The following is a 10,155-nucleotide window of genomic DNA, read 5'->3' as shown; positions in this document are numbered from 1 at the left end:
ATCAAAATCATGATGGCATGATCTAAAATTATTGATTGACACCTTGAATATATATATATATATATATATATATATATATATATATATATATATATATATATATATATATATATATATATAATCTTCCAGATGTGTATTTCTTTCCACTTGCCAGAATAGAGGTCGCGAGTTTGAAACCAGCGGCGGCATCCCAATTGTTTTATAGTTTTGTTAGGTTCAACTTCCTTTAAACTCGCTCAATCCAGTTTGCTTTTACTTTGTCTATTTTCATGTTAAAAGGTTTTCTTTTTGTCATTCCAGGCCTAGGAAAGACAATTAACTGTCTTTTTTGACTCGGCTGCCAAAAAAGACTTTTTCAGTTCGATTGTTACGGCAGTATCTCAAAATTTGAATTTTTGTTGTGTTTAAACTGTCATTTAAGCTGGCTTATCCCAATATGTTTTTCGATCCCGCCCACAATTGTCTGTCTGTGTGTCTCGTTTGCCAAACAAACGGTAGAAAGTTTGAAACTCGAGGCGGCATCACAAACTTTTGAAAACTTTTGTTGAAGTTGTGTGTTCAAATTTTCTTTTAAACTCTCTCAGCTCTTATTTAGTTTTCCTTTTTATTTATTCTCATCTAAATTTGTCATTTTCAATGTCCCAGCTACCAAACAAAACCCCGCGAGTTCGAAACGCGCAGCGATATCCCATTTTTTAAATTTTTTAAAAGATCTTATATTCAAACTTTCTTTTGACTCCCTCACCACAACTTGTTTATGTTTTATTCCACATTTGTATTTCTGTGTGTCGTGGCTACCAAACAAGAGGTTGAAAGTTTCTTTTAAAGTCGTACGTCCAAATTTTTTTATTTATATATTTTTTTACTTTTTCGTTATTTTCGCCCATATTTGTCATGATGAATGTCCAGGTTGCTCGAAATTAGTGGCTGCATAATTTTTTAATACTTGTATGTATTGCTATGTGCAAAAGATAATTAAAACTCGCTTATCCCAAATTTTTAATTCTTCTTTCACTTGTTATTATTCCAGTCCTGGGACGGTCAATTCTATTCTAGATCTGAACATAACTTTCCTCCCTGTGATCGCAACCATCACCAAACACTGAATTCATAGACAATTAGTAATTGTCAAATATAAGTTCCGATATATTGAATTTTTGACGGTTGCTGTAGTTTTATACGTACAATGTGTTAGATGTTATACAGCATGAAAGCTGAGTAGTTAAAGGTCTATATTTGTTCTACGTTGTCCCCATTGGACAAATCACCTTATCTCAAATTTCAACAATGGCCCTACCACCAAACGTAATTTAGCTGCGGTGGCTTAGCAAAGAGGGATACTTAGATTTTATTTCATTTATACTCTAGCAATTTTCTGAGATTGATTATCATATATAATTTATATATATATATATATATATATATATATATATATATATATATATATATATATGTATGTATGTATGTATGTATGTATGTATGTATGTATGTTCCTTCTACATTTCCTTTTTTGTCCTGTTATGTCTTCATTATAGTTTTAATTCATATTTTGTTTTATTAATCATAGTAAACATTTTAAAGTAGAAATAACCAGACAGTTGCACAAAAATACATAATGTACCAATTTACTCAAAACAAGATTTAACAGAAGAACCCTTAGAGATACATATTTGAATATAAAACAGCTGGAACGTGACGTCAGAAAACAAACTATGATAATGTTTCTGTCTTTGGTCGACGAGGTTAGATAATTGTTGTGCGAGGCCGGGATAAAATCTGTGGATATATCATTCCAATCTCATATAACTATATAATTGACAATTTTGTATATTTCTTTTTTATTGTCAATAAAAGCAATTCAGTGATGCTATCCGATAGAGGTTCCAAAAATGTTCACTTTAAAAAGAAGTAACGTTGAAGTTATCTATCTGTTCTTGCTATATATGGAATGATAAATATATCATTCCTACACGTAAAAAGAACTTCGTAGAAAAGTAGGACAGTGTTAAAGATAAGCAAGCATATCCTGTAGACTCTGGCAAAGAAAGAAAGAAGAAATGAAAAAAGAATCGTATCACTGGCAAGGCTTCCAGACATCATACACATATCAACTCGTGTCTCACAGATTGCACATAATAAGCTTATAGCTATACAAATGTGTGAACTTTTGACATTGAGAGACTTTTTAACGGGTCTATATTAAGACCTGTTAATGAGGCTCCTTGGACTATAAGATATGATCTAGGAATCTGAGGAATTTGAGGAACATTTAATGTATTATTGTTAAGCGTTGGTGAAAGTAAAGACGAAAATAGTTATTTATTCACGAGATTTACGTCGGTATAGAGATCAGTTAATATCGTCCTTTAATAAACATATTCTTAATTTGTAAAGAGCAAGTCCTTTCATAATTTTTATTTGATTCTTACTCGACATCAATTGCATAGGTAATATTAACTTTGTAATACAGTACTTATAAAAATATTCGCAACATTGCCTAACGCAAATATATGACAACAACCTGTCTTAATTTCATATCGGACGTTCCTTGTAGTAATTCTTTTAGACAACTATTTAAAGAAGATCCTGTATTCATACCAAAATTCTCTCTGTTAAAAAATAGGCTATTTGCCCGTTTAATGATGGCAATACAAAATAGTAAGAAACAAATGTTTGAACATAAAAAGACATAAAAGAAAAATTAGTATGCCACCACATGTTTAAACCTCGTGACCTCGTGGTTGGCAGCCGCGACACAGAAACATAAATTTGAGCGGAAATTAGAAAAAGGATAAAATTATAAAAAAAATTGAGATGAGCGAATTTATATGAAAGTTTGAACATAAAAGTACAACAAAAATTTCAAATACTTTAGGGATTCCGCCGCGAGTTTGGAACTAGCGACTTCCTGATTGGCAACCGGTTAACAATGGACAAAGAATTATTGGTCCAAGGACGGGAGTTAGAAAAGAAAATTTCAACACAAGAATGGAATAAAAATGTAAAAAGATAATTAAACAAAAACTGGATAAGCGATTCTAAAAGAAAGTTTGAATCTAAACATCAAATATTTTGGATGCGGCACTGAGTTTCGAACTCGCGACCTCTGGTGTGCTAAGAGGGATACACAGAAAGACAGAAATAAAAATCGGGTTGTATATATATATATATATATATATATATATATATATATATATATATATATATATATATATATATCCATTCATGGTAAATATGAGATAGATAACTCTGGAAATGTTAGGTCATTTTTAAACCTCTTGGGTTCTCTATTCATTATCCCCATCAAAACAAACAAGCCGCAACACATATATTACACTTGAGCATCGACGTTAACCACCTTTCCACAGATGGTTGTATCATATACGATACAGAGAGTACCCTTTGGATAGATTGAAAAAAAATTAAATCGTTATTCACCGTTATTCTCCTACGACAGTGGTCAACACACATTTCAGTTTAACTGCAGTTCAACATTTCTCAGCAAATTGACTGACTCCAGTAATCTTGGTTTTATTTTCTGCTAGAAGCAGGCTCTCGTTCTTTATATTTTAAACGTTTAGTTTTGTTGTTTGCTAAATGCAAATAAAATAAAATAAATAATAAACCTAAAAATCGCAAAATTCTCACTGCATTAATGTGTCAAATGTTAATCAACGTGAACTGCTAAAGAATATCTAATGGTAATTGTATAGGAATTACAAAATTTTATTCATTTTAATGAAAACGTTCAAATACATTTCATTTTGTTTTAATATCAACAGGTCACGTCCCTTCTTCAGAAAGATGTTATCCAAGAAAGGCTCCAGTTTGTGCCAAAGAATCCTAAGGAAGATACATGCGAAATCAATATCTAAGGACGAGTTTGGGAAAGCCAAATCATTCCGATTTTTCAGTATCACTAGACCACATATGCGAGGATTCCATACCTCATGGTTCTGTTTCTTTGTAGCCTTTACATCATGGTTTAGCATTCAACCTCTAATTCCTATAATAGCAAAAGAACTTAGTCTTTCAAAGGTGGAAATTGCACGTTCTGGAATTGCAAGCGTCTCGGTGACGATTTTTGCACGAGTCTGTATCGGTCCGCTGTGCGACAAATTTGGTCCAAGACGCATGATGTCAGCTATTATGGTACTGGGATCACTTCCAATAGCGTTGTCAGGTTTAATTCGAGATGGCAGAGGATTACTGATCGTCCGTCTGTTCATCGGAATTATAGGGGCTACATTCATACCATGCCAGTTTTGGACCTCGGCAATGTTCAACCAAAAGATCGTCGGGACGGCCAACGCTTTTGTTGCTGGATGGGGAAATCTTGGTGGTGGCGCCACCTTCTTACTCATGCCAGCTCTGTTTGAACTGGCCAAGATATGCGGAGCGGATGAATATCTAGCATGGAAAATTGCCCTCGTCATTCCAGCAGCACTTTGTCTCGGACTCGGTGAGCTTTTCCAAACAATATACATATTTAATGGCCCAACGAAATTCGGTCTGAGTCGACTGTTTCCTGTTATGCTTTATGTACTTTTTTCAGGTTTTTGCTTGTTTTTTATTGCTCTGACCGATAAAGATGAAGGTAGAGAGTAAACTAATTCTAATTTGTATTACTTGTCTGAATCATTTACATGCAACAAAAATGAACTTACAAATGTTTCCATGAGAAAATGCATGCGCATTATTTACATCCATTCAGATTAGTCAAGCAAGAGTTTGAAAGCCTTAAATTAATTAATTATACTACTTTAATCAACTCTAATGCTGCAGACAAAACAGTTTCAATGGCTACTTCTCCTGCTCGTTCTACAAAGACTTGTACAACTTTATTTGCACTTCTACGCTACTAAAACGACGTTAAAACTTTAAAAACGCTACAAACCATTTGTACTGTTCATTCTGATACTAGTATTGCTGTTGTAGCTATTATTGATATTGTTTCTACCATGAATAATGTTAAGAGCAAATAATCAAGATAAAATGTTTATTACAAAAACTTTCCTTTTCACATAAAGGGCCATCCGTATGAAAGAACATACTTATTTTATATTTGTGGCTTAGGTATAGGTCTCGTGTCCTCATTTAAAAATTAAATTATATCAAGTACATTAAATCATTGTTTTATGGAAAAAGAAAACCCACCCCTTCAAAACTAAACCCCAGCATAAATATAAAAGTAAATTACCCGGGGACAGTAATCAATTTTTATTTTTTAAAATAGATATCCATTTATGCTGATTGAAACAGGTTTTCTCTAGATATAAGGCTGTAATTTATTTTTCAACAAATATCAGATCTTCTTTATTTATCATGGTTACAAAATATGTGTCGTTGTCGGATTTATATATAATCGTGATGGCTATATATAATCCCTAAATTAGTCCGATGGGGTTTGATCCTCATTGCAAGGGCATTTCACGTCTTGGAAAGTTCAAATACAGATGACCATCATTGTTACAAAATATCAGGTCTACGGTGGCCTCATCGGGATGTGATCATCATGGCCACAAAATATCAGATCTACAGTGGCCGCATAGGGCTATGATCGTCAAGGCTACAAAATAGAACCCTTTATTTGGTTCGATGGACATCAACGCATCAAGACTAAAATAAAATCCCTTTAGCGGTCTGGGAGGGAGTATTTACAAAGACCGACCCTATATTTACAAAATGGGGAGGTAATTTTTGTACCTAAGAACCTGTATCAGCCCCATCGAGAAACCTGTTTAAAATCAGCATATAAAGTAGTCACTAAGAAAATTCTAACGACTTCAATATTTCCATGTTTAGGTATATTAATACTTTGGACGACTGACGACTGTCCTCAAGGACACTGGTCCCAGCGCAAGCTCCCGGAGGTGAATCTTGACGTGGCTGTGATGAGTAAAACTGCATATAACGATGACAAAAAGGATGATATGGGAGATAAAACGGAAGAAGGAGACAGAAAAGCTGAACAAATGATCATTGGTGTGGAAATGAATCCAATGGCTAAAGAAGGTAAATTATCCTCACCTTTAAGTTTTAAATTTTGAAATCGCATGAACAAAACTTTCTACGGCTACATTTCGATGTGAATATATGTGTAAAAAAAATATTATTGGAGACTTTATACCGACACAATTTATTTTCTAACACTAAACAATACTACTGAGGCTCTGATTTGGCAGTTTACATAATCTGTCGAATCACTGCTAAAGCCTGCATTATTGTCAAGCATCTAAGGATCCCATGGAACAATCTGTTGTTTACGAAACATGACTAAAATCTGTTTCAAAAAAGTTCCTTGAAGTGAAAAATCACGCAAATGAAATGTCAGGTCACTTCATCAATAACTGCTAACGTTTCCTTTAGTCTAACTCGTCCATAATCTTACATACTTAGGGTTAAGTGCTAGGTTCCGCGCAAAATCATCCAAATGTGCAGACTACGATGGGAGTTAGCGTTAGGTGAGGAATGGAGGATGTGTGCCGACTACGGTGGGAGTTGGCGCAGGTGAGGAATTGAGGATGTGTGCCATTTACGATGGGAGTTGGTGTAGGTGAGGAATGGAGGTTATGTGAAGAATACGATTGGAGTTAGCGTAGGTGGGGAATGGAGAATGTGTGCAGACTACGATAGGAGTTGGCGTAGTTGAGGAATGGAGGATGTGTGCAGACTACAATGTGAGTTGGTGTAGGTGAGGAATGGAAGTTGTTTGCAGACTACCATGGGAGTTAGCGTAGGTGAGAAATGGCGGATGCTTGCAGAATACGATGGGAGTTGGCGTAGATGAGGAATGGAGGTTATGTGCAGACTACGATGGGAGTTGGCGTAGGTGAGGAATTGAGGTTGAAGCAAAAATAACCCGTATGATGTAAATATGGAAATATACAACACTTACAACTGACAACGATTTGGAAGGTAGCACAAGGAAATATACAATACGTACGAATGTCAACGATTTGGAAGGTAGCTTAAGGAAGTATACAATAGGTACAAATGGCAAGGATTTGGAGGGTAACACATGACAATCTCAAATATAGCTAGAAATATTTCAGCACTTGATATCACGCAGTCTTTTTTTTTTTTTGGTGGACCTTTTAGTTTCGAACGCAGATGATGCTTTACGAAGAAAAATATAATAGTGTTTAACATTTTCAATGGATACGGCAAAATATCTAAGTTAAAGAAAAGCACCTGTAAGGTCATTATAAGAACGGTTGCCACTTGATAAATATAAACCAACATAATTTAGGTAATTAACAAAAAACTGACAAATCATTATCTGACATTGTTTTAGGACACACACTTAAAAGAACAAATTCTCGTTTCTCAAAACGTTTTACAATCGGGATTTTTTTTCAGGTGCTGAAAGGAGCTGTAGAAGAAATGTCTGTGTTGCAGAAAACTACTGGATGTATTTTACGGTTATTGTTTTGGCTCTTCACTACGGACTCTCCTTTGGGGTAGAAATATCTGTCGATACTGTTATGAACTTATATTTCTTATATCGCTTCAAGAAAGAAAATTGTACGTCAACCTCCGAAACGCACGTTCCGTTGTTTAACCTGACGAACATTACAACGATGTCTACGCATTTGCCGGCCACTAATGACTGTAGTATCCTCTCCGATAATACTGCAAGTCTCATTGCATCTTTGTTTGGTCTGATGAATTTTTTCGCACGAGCTTTAGGTGGAGTATTTTCTGACGTGCTATATAGGTATTTAGCGATATCGGGGCGCTTGCTCGCTCATTTGATATGCCTCGCAGCTGAAGGTATAATGTTGATTATCTTCAGTCAGATGACTACGATACCTTTAGCTATTGCGGTCATGGTTGTTTTCAGTATCTTCGTCCAAATGGGTTGCGGATCGACTTATTCTCTCGTTCCATATCTTAATCCTCGTCGTGTTGGTGTTATATCGGGGCTGATTGGTGCAGGCGGAAATGTGGGTGCCATTGTATGGAACACAATCTGGGCAGACATGGTAGTTTCAGACCCTAGTCGATGGTTTTGGACCCTTGGAATTTGTGTTCTCGGTGGTAGTTTTTTAACTCTATTAATACCCATTCAGAAGCAGCGAATATGGACATTACGTCGCCAAAATGATCACAAAACAGAGCCCAATTCAATAAAGGTACAAACAATTAGCACAAAGCTTTAAAAGACGATAGCGCATATTCCGATACAAAGGAAATTCTTTGTAATACAAACACACCCATACAAAGAAATTGTACAAAGTTTCCTAAATGTTTAAGAGGATATTATAGAAAAGAAAATGATTACAATTAAAATAACTCATTTAATCTATTATATATATATATATATATATAAAGAAAAGACTTCAACGCTGACCTATATAATAATATATATCGTGAGTTGGTGGCAATCGAAGTTAATGGCATTGTTCTGTTGCACATGAAGGCATCACTACACCAATTGAGGCAACAAGGTATTAGCGTCTTTTATTGTGGTCGCAAATCCGTACAGCTTTTGCTCCGAGTTTGTATTAAGATCCACTGGTCTATGAAGAATGATACACTTATTCGGTAGAAAGCATCAATAAAGCCTAAATAGAAAATAAAATGTTCATTAAGTTTAACTTCAAGATCGTTTGCTTTAAATTACAGGATATATTCTAGAAAATCAGGCAGTAAAGAAAGCTTACTCACATCAAAAGTTGCACTAACGTGCGTTTATTTCTAGAAATAAGACTATATGTTAAATTTGTTATCTATTTAGTAAACGTTTGAACCAGATACAATTAACATAGTATAGATGCATCTGAACTCACAAAGTAATTCCCTTAGGTTAATGACAAATATATAAAAATTAAGGAAATCTGTAAGCAATTTGCTAGCCTAGTAATATATAATAGTACACTTAATACGACTACTTGTTGATTCATTTCATCTTTCTCTGGTCAGAAAACGAATAATGCACAGAGGTTTACTTAATGTCCTTCTGGCAAGCGGTCTAGTGACTTTGTCATAATGTTTTGTCTGGCTGTCGGCAATGAAGCGAAATATGACCTACAAACTCTGCGGGGACTGTTGGTCAGACAAAAGCTAGTGATTCAGAGCCATAACAAATAAGTCTGTTGGAATAGAGCTACCCTTCAATGATAGAGAATATTTTAATACGGATAAGTCTTAGAAGATAAAGTACACGTACATGTAGGTCGGATGTGTACGGTATAATGTTATATGCTAGATATAAACAATACAGTTACAATTTTAACAATAAAAGACAAACACCTTCCAAACAAGACACACCGAGTCAAACGTTTCTTAAGTTATTTTACACTAACACACAATATATTCTCTGGTAATAACTTGAAACAAATTCGATTCATGAATGACATTTTACTTCATAAATGCGGTCAACAGTTTAAGACCGACATTTCATGTATAAGTGTATGCCCAGCATATATACATTTGGGTTTTTTCTTGGTAAATATTCAAAACTAAAAATAATAATATCGGACGCGTCAATGGAAACAATGCCTCAACTCTAACTTAAATGACTAAGGTGCGTAATTGTTCACTTTTGATTATTATATACGAATAAAATATCCAGTTCATGCCTATTTGGATTAGTTATAATGTTAAATTATTCCGTTATACATCGGGTTTATAATATCATTCGTTGTGATTACTGTGTCTAGAATGTGACAATGATTCGGAAACTCGTTGCAAATGATGACCAATTTAAATCTTGCATTTTATGTGATTACTAAATTTCTTAGCTGCGGTTTTGTGGCAACGTATGTTTTTATCATGCATATCTGTTTATCATACGTTATTGGTAAAACGCTTTTGTGACGTTTGCTGATAGTCAGGATGTATATTGCAACCATATTGTATGCAGATTATATGTATATAATAGTTCAATAAACAGATAATATATGTATATATTGTTATCAATATGGATGTACGAAAAAAGCATAATGTATACCACAATCTTTCTATCTATCTATCTATCTATCTATCTATCTATCTATCTATCTATCTATCTATCTATCTATCTATCTATCTATCTGTCTGTCTGTCTGTCTGTCGATCGATCGATCGATCGGTCCTGTTTCGGTCTTCCTGTCTGTATGTCTGTCTATCTATATATCTATATCTATCTATCTGTCTGCAACGAAATGA

The 10,155-nt window shown here is 34.5% G+C and overlaps 1 protein-coding gene across 1 annotated transcript; it reads left to right on the top strand.

The window, feature by feature from the left end:
* The first annotated feature begins 3,804 nt into the window (after nucleotides 1-3,804).
* On the top strand, nucleotides 3,805-8,165 carry LOC149783482 (uncharacterized). The gene is made up of 3 exons (XM_089932848.1): nucleotides 3,805-4,462; nucleotides 5,806-5,985; nucleotides 7,402-8,165. The coding sequence occupies exons 1-3, from the start codon at nucleotides 3,805-3,807 to the stop codon at nucleotides 8,163-8,165; spliced, it is 1,602 nt and encodes a 533-aa protein (XP_089788974.1).
* Nucleotides 8,166-10,155: the final 1,990 nt, after the last annotated feature.

This window comes from Sinohyriopsis cumingii, chromosome 14, assembly GCF_028554795.1.
Source record: "Sinohyriopsis cumingii isolate HCF-2022 chromosome 14, ASM2855479v2, whole genome shotgun sequence".
Classification (NCBI taxonomy): Eukaryota; Metazoa; Mollusca; class Bivalvia; order Unionida; family Unionidae; genus Sinohyriopsis; species Sinohyriopsis cumingii.
Note: the sequence above shows the minus strand (reverse complement) of the source record. Positions and strands in the feature narration are given on the sequence as shown.